Below are 18,551 nucleotides of genomic sequence, written 5' to 3'. Positions count from 1 at the left end.
CTCTCACAGACCGATTCTTTTTTTTAAGTCTTCAAGGTCAGTGCTATTTATAGCGCAGAATAACTAGAAAAGCACTACGTTGCATCCATTAGCACCGGTCCTCCTTCCCTTCACTCCACACGTCGTTTCGCGCCTGCAGTTGCTCCACTTCCTGGGAATTGCGTCTTTCCATGCGTGTGTGTGTGTGTGTGTGTGTGTGTGTGTGTGTGTGTGTGTGTGTGTGTGTGTGTGTGTGTGTGCGCGTGTGTGTGTGCGCGTGTGCACGCGTGTGTGTGTGTGTCTCAGAGCATTTACGCGATTAAAGGCTCACACACAACGGTGCATTCTTGTTAAAACCACGACTCAAGCCCGCTGTATTCTGGCACTCGGCCTATGAGCGTGTTTTCCAGTGCCACGGCGACGGCAACACAAACTTATTCTTGTAATGCTGAATTTCCCTGCGCGTGTGTGTATTTGTGTGTATTCGAGGTTGCATCCCGCTGGTACACGGGGTTCAGAGTTACATAACAACTTACATGAAATGTTGCTTTGCTCAGTACAGGAAGTTCTGCTGAGACAGATGTGTGCCTGTGTAGCAGGAGATCAGTCTTATGAAATGTGAAATGTCCTCACATCAAATACAGTATCAACACTCTCAGTGATGAAAAAATGATGACTCTCCATCTCTGTATTTCTGCGTGTGCTTGATTGACCTGATGAGTAACAGTGTCTTCTCTGTTTGTGTCTTCCAGAGAACGGATGAGGAGGCAGTGGTGGACCGTGGGGGCACACGCTCCATGCTCAACACTAACTTTGAGAAGGAAGAACTAGAAGGTGAGAACCATTCACTGCTTCCCTCCCTGCATGTACTGGACATTCTTAGTTAAATAATACCAAAATTATATAGAACATAGTTTGGTATCTTCAATAACCGATGGGCGTGATAATGTAATGACTAACAACAGCAGCTAGCAACAGCTCAGCCTGTTAAAACAGTTTGGATTTAAGTTTTTAGCTATAAAGGTTTAATGTTCCAGAACTCAAATTATCTGAACTCATCTCCCCCATTTATAAACCTGTTTTTGTGCATTTAATAGCACCAACCTCACATTTTCTGTGTAAGTATACTTCAGAAAAGACGAGAAAACAAAATGAGCCACTTAGAGGAAATTAAATCCGAAAGGTGAAATATAATAGACGTAGAATTGATTCTGCTTCACCAGTCGTGCTTTGCATTACTGTTGCCAAGCAACATTCACCAGAGCAGCCGGGCGGAAATTTCACTCTTTATCCTTGTGTGCGTGACGTGGCGCCTTTCATCTCGAATGGACCCGCGTCCTCGGCTGATTGCTACTGTAATGGCGACCTCTCCGTCTGTCGCCGTGGCGACGCTGGCGCAGCATCAGCACCAAACAGGAGGAGATCCCCTGAAGTCGTCTCCCTATAGACCGTCTGTGTCTATCAAGCTTCACACTAATACACACATGATATACCTGCACTCACTGCTGCTGGAAATGCTCTCTACTGCACCAAATGTAGATTTGTCCACAGCTGATAAAGTAACTAGCGCCCAACCAATTTGCATCACAGCAAGTTGGAGACACGGCCCAACCCTCTGCCATCAGGCTGCTCTTAGCGGTCATGTAACGCAGCACATACATGAATACACACACAAAGACACGAAGCAGGCGAACTCACACACCATTGCCTCGACTGACTGAAAGCCACTAAAACACTGCAGCGGAAGAAAAGACTGTGTGACATCAGCAGCAGTTGAGGCCTGAAGGAGGAGTTATTTCTGTGAAATCGGCCTGACGCGAGGCTTAACGCCGTCCTGCTCTTCCCTTATGTTTGGCTCGGCTGCTTTACGGCTTCTGTCTGCTGAAAAAGGGGCCCTTTGCTGTGAAATGTGGCTTCGTGTGCGAAGCCCGGGTCGCTGCCCGCTCCCGCGGTGACATACATAATTTACCCGGCGCTAACAGCAGTTTGCTGTGGATGACTGCTTCTACAGCACAGCAGCTCAGCAGAGTGAGAGCCCTGAAACGGCAGAGACAGTTTGACGTACAGCTCGGCTTCAACACGACGCATCACTTCACCTCCATCCTACATTCCTATTGGTGCACGGTTTGTCTGTTCACTGTAGTGAGTCATACGTCTGTGCCACGGTGTAATTAGTCATGTCTCTTAACAAGTTAAAGCATTTAGGTTTTTAGAGGAGGATGTATGAGTATTGCTTTGGCAATGCATCACTGCATCTTCTATGTGGTAGAAGAAAGAGGAAATATTAAATCAAAACCAAGCTATCGCTCCCCTGATGAAGCGCCTCCCTGTAGCTCCAAGGCTTTCGTTTGCCCGGGGTATAAATCCATTTGGTGTCAACACTGTGGCGCCGCACATGGCACAAGAGGCAGATAAAGAGAACAGGGTGTCCAGCAGCCTCGTCTGTGTCCAGCCACGAGTCAAGGGCCGGCGGGAAGAAGGCGACGGCCGAGCAGCTCAGCCGCAATAAAAGAGGAGAAAGTCGTCTCACATTATCTTAAGATGACCCACACGCACACACACGCACAAGCACGCACGCACGCACGCACACAAACACACACACACGCACACGCACACACACACACACACACACACACACACACACACACACACACACACACACACACACACACACACACACACACACACACACAGACACTGTCCTTTCAGAATCCAAGCCTTTTTGTTCTGTATTGATTTCAAATAAAAATAACCCTAATTGTAGAAGTCATCTGATTTCAAAATCGATTTTAACATGCTCAGAGAGGACGCTCGCTTTTCTGCTTCCACTCTGACTAACTTATTGGTTCCTGCTGCTGGGCGTCAGTGGTTGTTTTGGTGCCAGTCAGTCACTGGATGATTATTTGATTTATTACTAATACTGAGGAAACAGAACTCTCAACGTCTGCCCAGCTTCTGAACTACAGTCTATTTACTCCTTTGACGGACTTGTACCAAGCTGTTGCAAATGCTTGTTCTAAATCTATGGTCTTTGTCCTTGTCCATGAACCTGCTAGTTACTGTAGGACCTAACCTGGCATCCACATGCTTTCTGGATACCATGTAGAACAGAACAGAACTCCAGAACAGAACATCTCAGTGCCCCCGGTTGTGCGGCTTCATTTCTGTTTGTTTTAAGAAGAATCTCCTAGTAGTTTCTGTTACTGCTGCCTTCAGGTCACCGCACTCTCTACATTGGGGTTCACGTTCCCCTGGGTCGGAGGTCGCACCGGCGTCACCGTCACCATGGACACAGACACAGGAAGAGGTCTAAGGAGAGGGACTCTGGGACTGATGACGGTCGGGAATCCCCGTCACACGGTCGGTGTCTGGCGTGAAGCTGCGGGAGTCGGCTCCAAACCGCCGTCACTTCAAGCATCGCCGCGTTCTTCATCACATTCCATATCGTTCTGAATTCTCCTTTGCTGCCGTTTGCTGCTGTAGACACACCGGCTCAGAGGGTACAGTTTCTTCTGGGGACGGAGGACGGTGATGAGGAGCACATCCCCCATGCCCTGTTCACTGAGCTGGATGAAATCTGCCTGAAGGAGGGCGAGGACGCTGAATGGAGAGAGACAGCCAGGTACAAGAGCTGGCTCTGTTCAACCTGTCTTATTTGCACACAAGCTAATCACAGTAGTTATCAGTTGCTAGTTCTTCCACGGCGTCTCTTTGCATTTTCAGGTGGCTGAAGTTCGAGGAGGACGTTGAGGACGGAGGGGAGCGGTGGAGTAAACCCTACGTCGCTACTCTGTCGCTGCACAGTCTCTTCGAGCTCCGCAGCTGCATCATGAATGGGACCGTGATGCTTGACATGAGGGCCAACTCCCTGGAGGAGATCGCAGGTACGGACTCATGGCTCTGAAATACTGTTTTTACTCCACCTGTTTTTATTCTTGGTGAAGACATGGTGCCCTCATTACCCACAAGGCACCTCTACAAGCAACAGTGTCAGGACTAGCCTTCATCAGTTTAAATGAGCTCAAATGTAATATGGAACCCTACATCACTGCCGTTGTGTCTTCATTGTGCAGACATGGTTCTGGATCAGCACGAGGCCTCGGGCGCTTTGGGTCAGGACGCCAGGGTAAAGATCCGGGAAGCCCTGCTCAAACAGCACCACCACCAGAACCACAAGAAGCTGGCCAACCGGATCCCCATCGTACGCTCCTTCGCCGACATTGGCAAGAAGCAGTCTGAGCCTCATTCCATGGACAAGAATGGTGAGCGAATGGTCTGAACACACCCACGCCTGCACCTACTGTACATGAGCACCTGTCAGTTTCCATGACTGCAGTCTGCCTTATTCTCTGCTTTATATGAATCATCTATGCTGTTATATGTGAATAAGTACAGTATGCAACACAGTGTAATCTTCATGGTTTCGCAGCGTTTCCATATGTGACGTGATGTTTTACGGCTCTTTAATATCTCCTTTTCTCCTCTTGTCTGTGTTTCTCCGTGTTTGTGTGCGTGTTTGTTGTCTGTGTCTGCTGTGATTTGCACGCGTGTCCTTCACTGCTATTCAACCAGTAAATGGCATCTGTTATCGTACCATTAAGTCTCTTAAAAGAACACCCCCCAAGAATGCGCCACTGAAACGGGCCCTCCCCTGCGTGGCATGGCGGCGGTGTGTGTGTTGTGTGTCATGCCTGTCCATCCTCCCGCCACCTTTGCGCGACACCACCCCAGACGCGGCCTCTGACCAAAGCAAAAGCAACCGTCTTAGCGCTCTTCAGGCTCGCGCACAAGGCTATTGTCCCATCTCACAGCAGGACAGGGAGGAGGAGATGTGCTCAGGCAATCAGGACGCCTTAGCTGATGCTTCACAGTCTAGACGGCAGTATACGGCACATAGACGAACACACTGAGGAGGAGGAGGGTCTCCTCACGACAGGTGCAAATCTGGAAAACTAAACGAAAAATGAAAAATCTCCTAGATGAACTATTTGTCATTGAAGCGACGCATGTAAAGTGAGGGGTGTTAATCACGCAGACGTGCTCTTTTGTCAGATGAATGATTTAAATGCACCAGTTGTTTGATGATACTCTCCTCTTTTTAACCGTGTGTTCAGTAACTAAAAATTAAAGAAGCTTTATCACTGACATTCAGAACGTCTAACAATCACTAATTACTAATGGTCTTTGCTTTGAATTTGAACTAATAACAAATATTTTCTTTTACATCTGAGTCGTCTTTAAAATAAAATATTTTAGCACAGTTTGATGATATGATAATACACAGCTCCAGCTGGTTCAGCCCATTAACGTAACTAAAAGACTTTAACAAAGCAATGAGGTACCACTGTATATCTCATGCTAAGCTAAGCTAATGGGCAGAAAAACCGTGAGAGTGACATCAGAGTTCTGTTTTAAATACTGAAAATGTCAAATTGTTTCACTTTCTTTAAAATTTATTTTTGCCTTTTCTTTTGCTTGAAACTGAATTTTCTTAAGGAACAATCTTTGAATTTGTTTCAGCAACACTGAAGCAAATGGCAAAAACTGTAAAAAACCTATTGAAATGAGCACGGGTGAATGTGAAAATCATGTAAAAGTGAAAGATTGTTCCTCACTTTCTTTCCAAAACTTGATTTGGACCAACTGCATTTAGCCTTCAGGTTGAGCTCAGGCCAGCAGCGCACCACTGATCTGTTCATCAGACCCTCCTGACATTAACCAGTGGTACACTCTGAAAAAAAAGGCTTCAGTGTCGTACCCTGTTTTTCAGAGAATGTAACTGTACCCTGCAGTCACTCACTGGAGCCCTTTGTCTGTAATATTGTGATAAGCCGAGCCTCTGTGAAACTGACATGCTGCTCTGCCTGACAGGCCAAACGGTCTCACCTCAGGCCCAGCCGACCAACAACGAGGGCAAGCAGGACGTCAGCCGAGAAAACAGCGCTGTGGACTTCAGCAAGGTGAGCCAGCGGACCCACTGCTGGTGCTGCTGTTTATCCACCGCCACTGATAGTTGGACTCAGGACTACTTCTGTATATTTTACTGAGGTTGGGTTACATGTGAAGTGGTCACCGTTGGTTTCTTACCCTGGGAAACTGACTGGAATTTAACAGGAGTAAAGCTCGTTTTCTTATTGTGTCCACATCCCGCTTTTAATTTGTATTTTATTAGATAACTGATGCCATCCAACCTATCTGTCTCAAACTATACTTTAATATGTCTTTGTTATACATGCCACACTTTTGTCCAAATCATGAAGTCTTTGGCTTCTTTCTGTCTCCCAGATTGACCTTCACTTCATGAAGAAGATCCCTCCTGGTGCTGAGGCCTCCAATGTCCTGGTGGGGGAACTGGATTTCCTCGACCGCCCCGTGGTGGCCTTCATCCGCCTGGCCCCCGCTGTGCTGCTCAACGGCCTGGCCGAGGTTCCCATCACCACCAGGTAATAAACAGAGCGCGCCCCCCGAGGCCTCTGCTCATCTCCATTTCTCATATGTGAGAGAAGAGGATGTGAGTGACCTGTAATCTCTGTGTTAAACAGGTTCCTTTTCATCCTGCTTGGTCCCATGGGGAAAGGAGCACAGTATCATGAAATTGGACGGTCAATTGCTACCCTGATGACCGATGAGGTGAGGCCTTTAAGTACATTATACATTATGCATAATAACATTCTATGAATGAATCCTAAGCTTATTCCTCACTGCAGTAACGATGCAGATATTTAAATGTTTTTATGCTTTAAAATCTTCTTTAAACATGCTGATTTATACAGTACTAAAGCAACTTACAGTTATATTATCAGCTCAATCCCCAGTGACAGTTATAAATAAATGCTAGTAATATAATTAGTGTTGTCAACCAGAGCTGGTTGTGTTAGGATCCTGGAGGCAGCAAAGGATACCACAGGATTTCCCACAGTACAGTGAGCTAATGTCAGCAGCATCCGAGCCAGATGTTGCCCTTTTTCCCTCGCAGGACGTATTAAAATAGCAGCTCTGTCAACCTACTTCGTCATATATGGCAGTGAATCGACCCATCACGTTGATTTGCTGCTTTATTCACTGTTTACAAGAATCTGACTCTGTAACAATTTCCATACCTCGTATGTAGATTCACTGGCATGCTAATAGTTTAATAGATCTTGTTAGTCATATGAAAAATACTGTACATGAGTTGCACAGATGTGTCCGTTGCGAGTCGGTGACCGTGCAGTTCGTGCGACGTGAGAGCAACGGCGACATCTACAGAAGCAGTAAATCGCTGCCCTCCTCCACAGATTTTCCATGATGTCGCTTACAAGGCCAAAGACAGGAACGACCTGGTGGCCGGCATCGACGAGTTTCTGGACCAGGTGACAGTGTTGCCGCCTGGAGAGTGGGACCCCTCCATCAGAATAGAGCCTCCTAAAAACGTGCCCTCTCAGGTGCTTAACAAAATAAAAAATCACAAATTATTCATTCATATTGCTTGTGTGATTGTAAAATCAATGCCATTGTCCTTAGAGAGCCTCACATAACTGCCCATTTGACTGTTTTGATAGTCTGTGTGCTTACACAATGCCCCTGTGAGTCATTGCTGCCTTGCTACTCCTGCTGAGGAATATTTAAACATCTGCATTCGCCTCTAATCTGGGCTGCGGTTTGCTCTGTGCTTTGAAGCCGCTCCCCAGGGTTCTGTTCTCAATCCTTTTCTAAAACATCACTTATTTTTCAACCATCTGTTATTTTTGGGCTGCTTTGAAAAGCGATCGGCCATTTTGTCTGCGGGAGAAAATTCGCAGCTACTTTTTGATTAAAGTAGCGAGATGCTTTTCAGGTCTTGTCCTTTCTTGCAGTCATTAGGTTCCTGTGGTGAATTAATGGTTCACCACTTTGCAGCCGGATCATTATGCACACAAACTGTGTGCTGGATCTAGATGCGTTAGATCCTTGCTTAAGTTCAGTTTTATTTTCGTATGTTAGCATTAATGTTGTGTTTGATCACATGTATGACTCAAACTTAAATCTTAACCACAGGAGAAGCGGAAGATTCCTCCCGTTCCCAATGGAGTGACAGATCTGGGCGAGTCCGAGGAACACGGGGGCCACGGGGGCCCTGAGCTCCAGCGCACTGGGAGGTAAGTGTGAGGTAGACACAGCGTGATTTCTGAGGCCCTGAGCTCTTAAGGCTCTCCTTTGTCCCAGCCTTCCTGTCGCCCGTTAGACACCCCCCTGTCCCCAAACGATAAATTTAGCTCCCTTCAAGAGCCCACTACTCTGCTGGCGATTCTCATTCCTCACGCTTCACCTCCACAAAGAGCTTTTGTATGACTTTGAATCCAGTATGAGTTTAGATCTATTCAAGCATGCAATCCCACACATAAAGTCACATTCTTCAACACCCCAACAGTGTTAACATTTGATTCAATAACACGTTACCATGTGGAAATACTCACTATACACACTGGAAGACAGAGCATCCAATAAAACATACAACCTATACATACAGTACTGGGACTCGGACCCAGATCCTTCTTACTGTGGGGCTCACTGCACAATAACCCTTCCGTACTTGAGCTCACCTTCTTTTGGCACAAATACTGATGAATGCACTGACTAGAAAACAGGGCAGGGCATACTGTTTCATAGGGGGAATTAGCCTTAAGGTAACATTGTCTGTTTCAATAAAGTTTGAGATGGAAAAAGACAGAAAACTGTTATTAGTAGAAGAACATTCTTGTTTTCTTTTGTCTGCTGAAGTTTGCTACTGCTTTACTTTAGCTGAGGCTTAACATCCATCCATCCATCTATCTTCAGGGGGGTGCTGGAGCCTAACCCAGCTTCCATAGGGCGAGAGGCTCAAACATTTAGTTACCATGTTTGCTTAGTTGAGAAGTACAGTGAGGTTAACCAAATAATGCAGGTTTTTACATAAAGATCAACTGTTATCTTATACTGGTTATCTAACCAGTAGCTTTCTGCTGTAGTTTCAATGATTTTGAATTTTAATTACAAAATGTTTTGCAAATATTACTAACTATAACCTTTTTTTCATATATGCATAATATATATAATATAATAATATATATACATATATAATAATATTCAGTATCAAAGCTAAATTGAGCCTAAATATACAAAAAATTACACTGTCTACACTAATTACTCATAAACCAATTCACACATTTGCAGCTCAGTCTACCTGAAGAAAACATTTGTGCATTAATAGACAGACACCCAGTCTTAGTCATTCCTGTGTATGACGTATGTAGTGTATAACAGAAACCTCTAGATAAAAAGGGTTTCATCTTCATATAATTTACAGGTAGAAGAGACAGGATGCGTCACAAGGCATTCATAGAAAATGTATACAAATATCACCTTATCATTGAGGAGACCTTTGGACCAGGGATACAGTGGAATGATGCAGTACAGGAAAGGTGTAGTGCTAGTGTTTATGTTGCAGGTTTAATACCGGGGGTGAGTGATGTGTCTCTGCTGAGCTGCAGTATGATGGGGAGCAGGATCTGATCCCAGCGAAACTGGCTGAAAGCCCAGTTTCATTTATCTAACGTACTCCGTCCACCACCCCCACCTCCTGGGACGTGGCATAGCTGCCTTCTGCTCAGATTCAAACAGGGATGAAATCCCCTCCCACCGTTGCCATGGCAACCACCTCCACCTAACATGAACGCATGAATTGACATTCACACACACACACGTGTGGAAGTACACAGATGAAGTGCAGAACAACAGGATGAACTTCACTGCTTTCAAGTAGTGCATCCTGTGGTTTGAGTAGTGAGTCATTGGAAATACTGCAGACGATGATCACACTGATCCACTAAAGCAGAACCTAAACACTGCAGTATTATAACACAATAGTTTGTTTTATGTTAGGCTTAAGGTGTAAAAGTTGGTTGTCTTCGAGTATTTTTCACAGGATACACACAATACAATCATATCAATTTAGAGAAATTTGAAAATTTTGAACCTCTACTGGGATTAGCTGGGTTTGAACTCACAACATCCTGGTTAACTGTCCTAACTGACACTTTCCTCACTGAGCTGCTTGACTATAATGATAATTCCAACATTATTTATCGGCATATAAAAAGCACTATTGATTCACTATTTTACTATAAGCATATTAAAGCTGTCATAAATCCTAAGAATGTCAAAATTTCCAAATGTCACAGATGTTTAGTAATCGACTGTGGCGCCTTCTTCCTTGAAGGTTCTGCGGCGGGCTCCTATTAGACGTCAAGCGAAAGGCTCCTCACTACCTTTCCGACTACACGGACGCCATCAGTCTGCAGTGTCTGGCCTCCTTCCTCTTCCTCTACTGCGCGTGCATGTCTCCCGTCATCACCTTTGGAGGGCTCCTGGGCGAGGCCACCGAGGGACGCGTTGTAAGAGCCACCGCCTTCATCCTTTACAGACAGGAGAGTCCGCCGTGAATACATGTTTGCTCAGAAGCATCCGCCGCCTGCTTCTGAGTTGACACATGTTGCTAGCGCAGTAAACTGCGGCCTCTTCTGAATGAAATGAGCGCGATTCTCAACAGCTGCTGTTTACAGCGTAGCTACGCTACTAAACCCATTACTTCCCGCGTTGCTGTCTGTCCAGAGTGCTATCGAGTCCCTCTTCGGAGCCTCCATGACTGGAATCGCCTACTCTCTTTTCGCTGGTCAGCCCCTCACCATCCTGGGCAGCACGGGACCCGTCCTCGTCTTCGAGAAGATCCTCTACAAGTTTTGCAAGTAGGTCTCCTCAGCCCTGTTTCTACAGGTCTGGACGTGAACAAGTACAACATTTATATTTAGATGGCAGTTGCACTCGCTTCACCAGCAATGCCGTGAAGGATGACGCCCCCCCCCCCCTTCCTCCCGCCTCTCCCAGGGAATACGGACTCTCCTACCTCTCCCTGAGGGCCTGCATTGGCCTGTGGACGGCCTTCTTCTGTCTGCTGCTGGTGGCCACCGATGCCAGCTCGCTTGTCTGCTACATCACACGCTTCACCGAGGAAGCATTCGCCGCGCTCATCTGCATCATTTTCATCTACGAGGCCCTGGAGAAACTGCTGCACCTGGGGGTGCACTACCCCATCAACAAGAACAACAACCTTCAGAAGCTCACGCAGTACTCGTAAGTGTTCCGGGTCTTTGATTATTAGAAAAATTTAAAAATTAGAAAAGGTTTAGGATGCTGTTTCTTTCTTTCTTTCTTTCCTGCAACATGAATGGCATTTGCCTGTAGGTGCAGCACAGCCTGGCTGGAGGCTGAATCAAACTAAGCGTGCCTTCTGTGGCGAGCTCTTTCTGTTGTGGTGAACAGCAGGAGACGCTGACATTTATTTTGTAAAATGCCAGCAGAATACGGCGTTTCAAATCCATGGCTGTGGTTGAATGTGTGGAGTTCTTTACTGAGTCATCTGTCCATTATATTTAGGATAAATATGTCTGACTATGTACCGACTCCTATGGATACTATAGAACTAGCTTCACCTCAGTATTGGTTCACTCTGTTGCTAAATCCTCTAAAGATGATGAGACTCTGGCCTGAGCCTGAGTTGGAGGTCAACCTCACCTGCTCCAGTAGAAACCTGTACGCAGCCACCCAGCCTCTCTCTGCTCTCTAACATAAAGACGTTAGTGGTCCTGTGTGTGATTCCCCCCTGGGAGTTGTCTGCCAGACTGTTACAGACAGGCAAGGTTGTTTGGAGCATTAGCAGACTGCAGACATCACTCATGACAGAGGTTACAGACAGGTATCTTCACTGGAAATGGATGCTTTGGATGATTGATTACTACTGTTTGACACAAAGTCAGGCTAAATTATTTTATACTGTGTTGTGAGGCTTTTTAAAATTTATTTTGTGATTTGTAAATTTAAACTGATGTTAAAATTGTATTTGCTTATTTCCACAAAAGTGAAATGTATATATACAGTATACAGTATATATACAGTATATTCAACTAATGAAAAATGACCTCCACAGATGTGCTTGTGTGGAGCCCAGAGACCCCAGCAATGAGACCCTGCGCTACTGGGAGGAGAAAAACATCACAGCCTCTCAGGTCAACTGGACCATGCTGGAGGTCAAGGTAGGAAGCATTAGGGAGAAACATTAAATGGAAAGGTATCTATAGGCTAGAGATCAACCAAATACAGGTAGGCGTATTGGGTATCATGTAAATAAGCAGTTATGGAAAAGTAAGCAACAGGCTCCTGAAGTGGCAGCGTGAGGCCACGATGCGTCTCCATCAGCTCGGACCTTTGCTTTATCAAAGAATGTTATAGCGCCGGACAGGGATTAAGCGCATGTGGGCAGGATTTCCCAGGATTTCGATGAGATGAGCACGGAGCTGCAGCGCGAGGAGCTGATTCTCTCACTGTCAGACACTAATCTGTTATACCAGTGGTGACATGCTGCGTCACTCCCACGCATGCTTGTTAGACAAACCATAAGGCAGTGGCGGGATTTCATAGTAATAGATGAGTCATGCGATGTGCTGTGTACAGAAAGGGTGCTGAAAAAAACAGATATTTTGAATGCACCACATGCCTCCACTAATTCCTCGCTGACACCGGCATCCTTCATCATCATCATCACGGCCACTCTAACCATTCTTACTGTCCTCACTGTCTCTCTCCTGCTTTTCTGATTTATATCACCATCATCCCCACCACCACCATCATCATCATCATCATCACCACCACCATGTCGTGTGGTGCCAGTAGGAGTGCGAGATGTTTCATGGGGAGTTTGAAGGCAGCGCCTGTGGGCCCCACGGCCCTTTCATACCTGACGTGCTCTTCTGGTGCGTGGTCCTCTTCTTCTCCACCGTCTTCATGTCCGCCTTCCTCAAGGAGTTCAAGACGAGCCGATACTTCCCCACCAAGGTAGGCATCGTCCACCACTCCCCACCAAATACTGCAGTAACCAACGGTACAGTCCTGTGCGCGGGTTTATCAGCCACCACAGTGTGTCGTTCTATAATATGCTGACATCTGTTGGTTGAGTTTTAAAACAGCGCACATCCTGCAGTCTGTGTGGCTGCTCTATGTCTGCACGTTCTATGATTTATCATTGAGATGACACTCATGAGCGTAACGTGTGGCGTGATGCTGACACGGCACCTATAGTATCCCAGCACCACCTTGTGGCGATGAGTGCTGCACTGTAGACCGACTGTTGCACAATATTTCCAGCACTCAAATGAGAGCACAACTCTGAATGCTTGATACACGAGGCGCAGGAGAATTGTTGTGTAGTGTCTTTTAATTTGTGACGAGCGGCATGTGTTTCCCCCCCAGGTGCGGGCCATCATCAGCGACTTTGCCGTCTTCATCACCATCCTCACTATGGTGTTTATAGATTACGCGCTGGGGATCCCCTCTCCTAAATTACAGGTCCCCAACAAGTTCAAAGTAAGTTCACTTGATAATCTCCCCTTTAAAATCTTACAGGGCATAAATCCAGAAAGTGGACAAATGAAGTAAATGCACAATAAGTAGGTCTTTAAGTATCAGCTATGAGAACAGTATTTCAGATTCCTTGTGTTGATCCTTTAGCCAACCCGCGATGATCGTGGCTGGGTTATAAACCCTGTGGGGCCCAACCCTTGGTGGACAACCATCATCACCTTCATCCCTGCTCTGCTCTGCACCATCCTCATCTTCATGGACCAGCAGATCACAGCAGTGATTATCAACAGGAAAGAGCACAAACTGAAGGTTTGCGAAAGCTTGGTCTAAATAATTAATTACCTCTGCGCTCTTTACATGCGCTTGTGGGTGACCCCAGTTCATCTGGCTCTTGCAGAAAGGCTGTGGGTACCACCTGGACCTGTTCGTGGTGGGGGTGATGCTGGGTGTTTGCTCCGTGATGGGCCTGCCGTGGTTCGTGGCGGCGACCGTGCTCTCCATCTCCCATGTGAACAGCCTGAAGCTGGAGTCCGAGTGCTCGGCCCCCGGAGAGCAGCCCAAGTTCCTGGGCATCAGAGAGCAGCGCTTCACGGGCCTCATGATCTTCACGCTGATGGGCTGCTCTGTCTTCATGACCTCTGTCCTGAAGGTCAGGGGATAAAACCCACAGCCCCACACTTAATGTGGTCATCATTGCTTTCATTGATTGTGATTTGAATTGGGTATTAATAGATCTATAGGTCAAGCTGATGGTGCCCTCTCCTGGACAATGATGAAAACTACCTTAAAGGCCTGAAGCTGAGCTAATGTGTATTTTTTTGCTTGGTAGAATTAATACACTGGTCACAGTTTTTTCTTAAGTTGTTTAAAACAACAGCTTATTTTGCTATACACATATTTTTAAGTATTCATTCATTCATTAAGTAAAACTGCAAACCTTATGTTTACACTGTGTCTGTCTCCATTTCATCCCCAGTTCATCCCTATGCCTGTGCTGTATGGAGTCTTTTTGTACATGGGGGCCTCCTCACTTAGAGGTATTCAGGTAAGTCCACGTACTCTACCTCCTACTGGAAGTATGTGTGGAAAAATGTGCAATGAGTTTCTAAGTGTCTGTATGCGGGCAGCTGTTCGATCGCCTCAGGCTGTTCGGCATGCCGGCCAAACACCAGCCAGACTTCATCTACCTGCGCCACGTCCCTCTGAGGAAGGTGCACCTCTTCACCATCATCCAGCTCAGCTGCTTGGTCCTGCTCTGGGTCATCAAGACCTCCAAGGCTGCTATCGTCTTTCCCATGATGGTAAATCGCCTGTAACTTATAAATGCGTTACACATCCGGCAGCATAATGGATGCTGTGTATGACTGATGTCTGTTACTGCTGCTCCAGGTCTTAGCGCTAGTGTTCATCCGTAAGCTGCTGGATTTCATCTTCACTAAGAGAGAACTCAGTTGGCTGGATGACCTCATGCCAGAGTGGAAGAAGAAGAAGCTGGAGGATGCAGCAAAAGAGGTGCAGTAATGGATCACAGATCCCACGTGCCTCATATGGCTGAACTTAACTACAAGGTCTGTTTCTTTAGGAGGAACACAGTATTATTGCAGAGGAGGAAGGCATCGTCCAAGTGCCGATGGAAGGGCATTACAAGTAAGGCTTCGCAATTTTTAATCACATTCTGCTTTTGGGTAAGTGGGACTTTACAAAATCTGTGTTCTCCCTGATTATATTGTTTTATTATTGTATTATATTGTTACAGCGTTCATGTGTACATTTGGAGAATCAGGCTAAATGAATTCATTTACACAGTTCCATCTTTGCCTCTTCTTCGATGTTTCCCATACTGTACCTATGGATTGATTTTGAAGTTTTCTCCATATACAGCTCTACAGTAGGGAGAACTCAAAGCTGACATTGAAATAATACTTTGTGTCATTCTATGTGATGTGTTTGCAAAGGAGTGACCCAGCCACAGTGAACATCTCTGACGAGATGTCTAAAGGATCTTTCGGGAGCGTGATGAAGGGTGTCAGCCCTGCGGAGAGTGCTAAGAAGGAAGCAAGTGTTAAGAGGTCAGCCTCCTCAGCCTCATCACTCTCATATCCAGATCAGCTCCAGTAATTAAGCAGAGGGCTACACTACATAGTGCTGCATAGACTGATGTCACATTCTGTGTGTAGTTTTTCTGGGTCAAACAAGAGGGGGACTAGTGTGTTTAGGTGGCAGCTTTTTATTATTGGAACCTCAAGGCACATTCAGTTTTTATGTTTCCAGTAAAGCGAGAAGCTGGTGTGTTTAGATGAAAAGCTTTGTCTAAGAGCAGCCTTGCCCTGGCAGGTTTCCCACAGAGCAGACTAACACAGTATCTCCTGCCTGCCTCTCTCATTCCATTTCATCCCTAAGCTCCCCCTCCTAACCTCTCGGAAGCCGATATCCCAAAGGTAAGTAGCTCCTGGTCCCAGTCCCTGAACGTTGCATGAGAAAAAACAGTGATGATCTGTGCTATGATTACTATGGAAACATTCTAAATCAGTAATTGATGTGTGTGTGTTGCCTGGGTGTGCACGTTATTTTAAAGGCACATTTTATGATGTCCGTAGCAGAATGATGTATAGGTTGGACGGCAAATAACAGTAGGTCTCAGTGAATCTAACAGCACAGGGCATGAAATATTAGGGCAGAGCACTAACACCCCATAGGAGACATATTTGCATGTCGTGTGGTCTGAGTTAATTGGCACCTGCAATGCATATGCACTGTGCATGCGGAGTATGACGGATGAACTAAAATGTACACATTTGCCCTTGTATACTCAGCTTCAGTGTTACCGATTTCACTTTTTAACTTGAACTTCTCATTTTGGGCAGTTGCACCAGTGGCGGTGAGAAGCGACATAAGCGGCGGAGGCACGAGAAGAGCTTGGACCGGGAGACGAGTTTGTGATGACACGTGCTGGCGGTGCCACCGTGCCGCCAACCGGTAAACGTAAAAATAAAAATAAATAAATACAAAAAAACAACAACAGAAAATCTGTACCGTGCCACACTCAACCACCTTTGTACTGTGCTACACTGTGTTTTTGTCATGTAAGTCTGTGTACAATTGTGTAAAACAAAGAAAATCTCGTTAGAAACAGTATTAGCAGTGAGGAGTCGGACCCGGTTGTGTCCGGTTCTGTATATCGGTGTTTGGTGATACCAGCAACAGAAGCGAGACAGGATTATATGACACTTACAGTAACTGCTGTGTCAATGGGCCAATTACATAAACGTTTTAAACAGTTTTTAAACTTTATTTGTATTTTGTATGTTTGTATATTTTTCCAACAACTGCAAGTTGTCCTTTTAAAAACCTGCCACATCGAAGCACGTGTTTGTGCGCAGTATTTAATGCCGCTATTGTCTCCACACACTTCACAACAGAAAACCTACAGTAGATCTTTGTCATTACTAACTGGTATCTCAAAGGGTTGGCTATCTAGCAGATGTAGTACATTTTTTCAAAGTATTAAATATACATTTTATATATTCTGTATATCTAAATGTTTTGTGATGGTGACAGCTCATATCACTCCAGGGTCTCTGCCATTGCTAAAATAAAAATGTCTTCTTATTGCACATTTTCCTTGGCCAGTGAAGGAAAGAGGTTTACAAAGTGAGAAATGCACTTATTGGCTTTCTTTCCATGAATCGGGTGAGAGGATTGATTCAGTGCTAATTATTTTAAGCTAGCAGACATAGCCTAGCACAACGCAGAAAAACAGGGGGATCTGAATAAGCTAACGTTCAACACATAGCATTCTGCCTGCCCAATATTTTTTGCCTTATTCATCTTAGCTTAGCACAAACAGCTATCCGGGCTCTAATGGAAATAAAATAAGATAAAACTTACTAATTAGCATCCTTGCTTGCACTTTTTTCTTAGCTTTGACTGGTTAACACAGCTTAGCACAAGTGGCACAACTGGGTAAACCATTAGCCTGGCTCTGTCTAAAGTAAAAAAAAGCATCACCATGTCTGGTTGTTGTGTCCAGTTGCCACAATCAACATTTCACTGGTGGACTCACTTACGGATTCCTATTAGGACCACAGTTTTTAAGCGCTTGGTGATTCATGATCAATTAACATAGTGATCACTAGCCAGCCAACGGTATGAAATACCACGTACCCTCGATGCATCTAGCGACTTGTCTGCTTACGTACAGTACACACAAGGATGGTGTGTGTTTTTGACCAACGAATGTTGGGACAAACAAGCTCTCTGCTGCATTCCAGCTGCTAAAATGAGCTCACAGCTCGGCTACGTCACCACTGCAAAGGGTCTATAAAAACAATGTTTTTTTTTTTTGTTTGTTTCTTGTGTTAACAGCACAGACATAATCCCCTTAACTAACTCATGGAAAATCAAATCGTATTTCTGATAATGTGAAACTATTTCCTAGCTATTTTTGTTGACAGCCTATTGGAAACTGGCACTTAAAAGCTAGCATGGCAGCATAGATTGGGAACTTTGAGTGTGTCTAGCTCCTTGGCCTTTGCTTTTTAAAACTCTTTAGGATGTCTGTACAGAGTGCTCTATGTTTTCCACCTGCACACTCTGTCATCATGTCAGTAGGCGTCATCCATGGACATGTAATCTCCTTTGATCCTCAATGTGTTAGCATCTGAAGCTAATAGGTTTTTTAAAAAAAACCTGCATGATAGTCAAACTGTCTTATTGCAGGACTGTGGTTATTCTTGAGATGCAATAATACCTTTTTTTCTGGGAAGGGCAACAAGATAAAATGATGGTAAAAAATCTCAACAATGTATAATACATAGTATATTTTATTCATGTCAAATGTTACTAATATATTACTAACATTGCAGGATTTTCGTTGTACAGTAGATTTTTCTTTTTCCCATTGTTTAACTGATTGTTCTTAGTTGATTAGAGAAACTAATAATTGGTCAAAATTATATCAGTATCAAACATTTTGGCCACATTTGTGGAATTCTGCCTTAAAATGGGTAGTGATTGCGGTACACTTTCTGTTTAATAATTCAAGACACCTGTATAGAAAACAAGTTTTCAGTTCAGAGCCGTTGTGATTTGTTTAATGAGGGTGAGAGAGTGAGTGAGTGAGAGCATAAATAAAGGTATTAAACGCTGCTGGAACTTTGTGT

The 18,551-nt window shown here is 45.1% G+C and overlaps 1 protein-coding gene across 3 annotated transcripts in view; it reads left to right on the top strand.

Moving 5' to 3' along the window:
* The window catches only part of LOC114865947 (sodium-driven chloride bicarbonate exchanger-like), a 28,336-nt gene extending 9,799 nt beyond the window's left edge, over positions 1-18,537 (top strand). For 2 of the 3 annotated variants that reach the window (XM_029167506.2, XM_029167515.3), the window contains 25 exons: positions 732-813; positions 3,196-3,339; positions 3,463-3,601; positions 3,703-3,863; positions 4,053-4,241; positions 5,851-5,939; positions 6,265-6,422; positions 6,522-6,609; positions 7,257-7,403; positions 7,996-8,096; positions 10,196-10,370; positions 10,588-10,721; positions 10,861-11,106; positions 11,960-12,065; positions 12,703-12,864; positions 13,279-13,392; positions 13,537-13,698; positions 13,787-14,038; positions 14,366-14,434; positions 14,517-14,690; positions 14,779-14,901; positions 14,972-15,036; positions 15,345-15,458; positions 15,790-15,827; positions 16,254-18,537. In XM_029167506.2, the coding sequence (XP_029023339.1) occupies positions 732-813; positions 3,196-3,339; positions 3,463-3,601; positions 3,703-3,863; positions 4,053-4,241; positions 5,851-5,939; positions 6,265-6,422; positions 6,522-6,609; positions 7,257-7,403; positions 7,996-8,096; positions 10,196-10,370; positions 10,588-10,721; positions 10,861-11,106; positions 11,960-12,065; positions 12,703-12,864; positions 13,279-13,392; positions 13,537-13,698; positions 13,787-14,038; positions 14,366-14,434; positions 14,517-14,690; positions 14,779-14,901; positions 14,972-15,036; positions 15,345-15,458; positions 15,790-15,802 (3,207 nt within the window). In that variant the 3' untranslated portion in view covers positions 15,803-15,827; positions 16,254-18,537. The remainder of the gene's footprint in view (positions 1-731; positions 814-3,195; positions 3,340-3,462; positions 3,602-3,702; positions 3,864-4,052; positions 4,242-5,850; positions 5,940-6,264; positions 6,423-6,521; positions 6,610-7,256; positions 7,404-7,995; positions 8,097-10,195; positions 10,371-10,587; positions 10,722-10,860; positions 11,107-11,959; positions 12,066-12,702; positions 12,865-13,278; positions 13,393-13,536; positions 13,699-13,786; positions 14,039-14,365; positions 14,435-14,516; positions 14,691-14,778; positions 14,902-14,971; positions 15,037-15,344; positions 15,459-15,789; positions 15,828-16,253) is intronic. The other variant, XM_029167523.2, reaches the window with a different exon arrangement.
* The last annotated feature ends 14 nt before the right edge of the window (positions 18,538-18,551 follow it).

This window comes from Betta splendens, chromosome 2 (assembly GCF_900634795.4).
Source record: "Betta splendens chromosome 2, fBetSpl5.4, whole genome shotgun sequence".
Taxonomy (NCBI): domain Eukaryota; kingdom Metazoa; phylum Chordata; class Actinopteri; order Anabantiformes; family Osphronemidae; genus Betta; species Betta splendens.
Note: the sequence above shows the minus strand (reverse complement) of the source record. Positions and strands in the feature narration are given on the sequence as shown.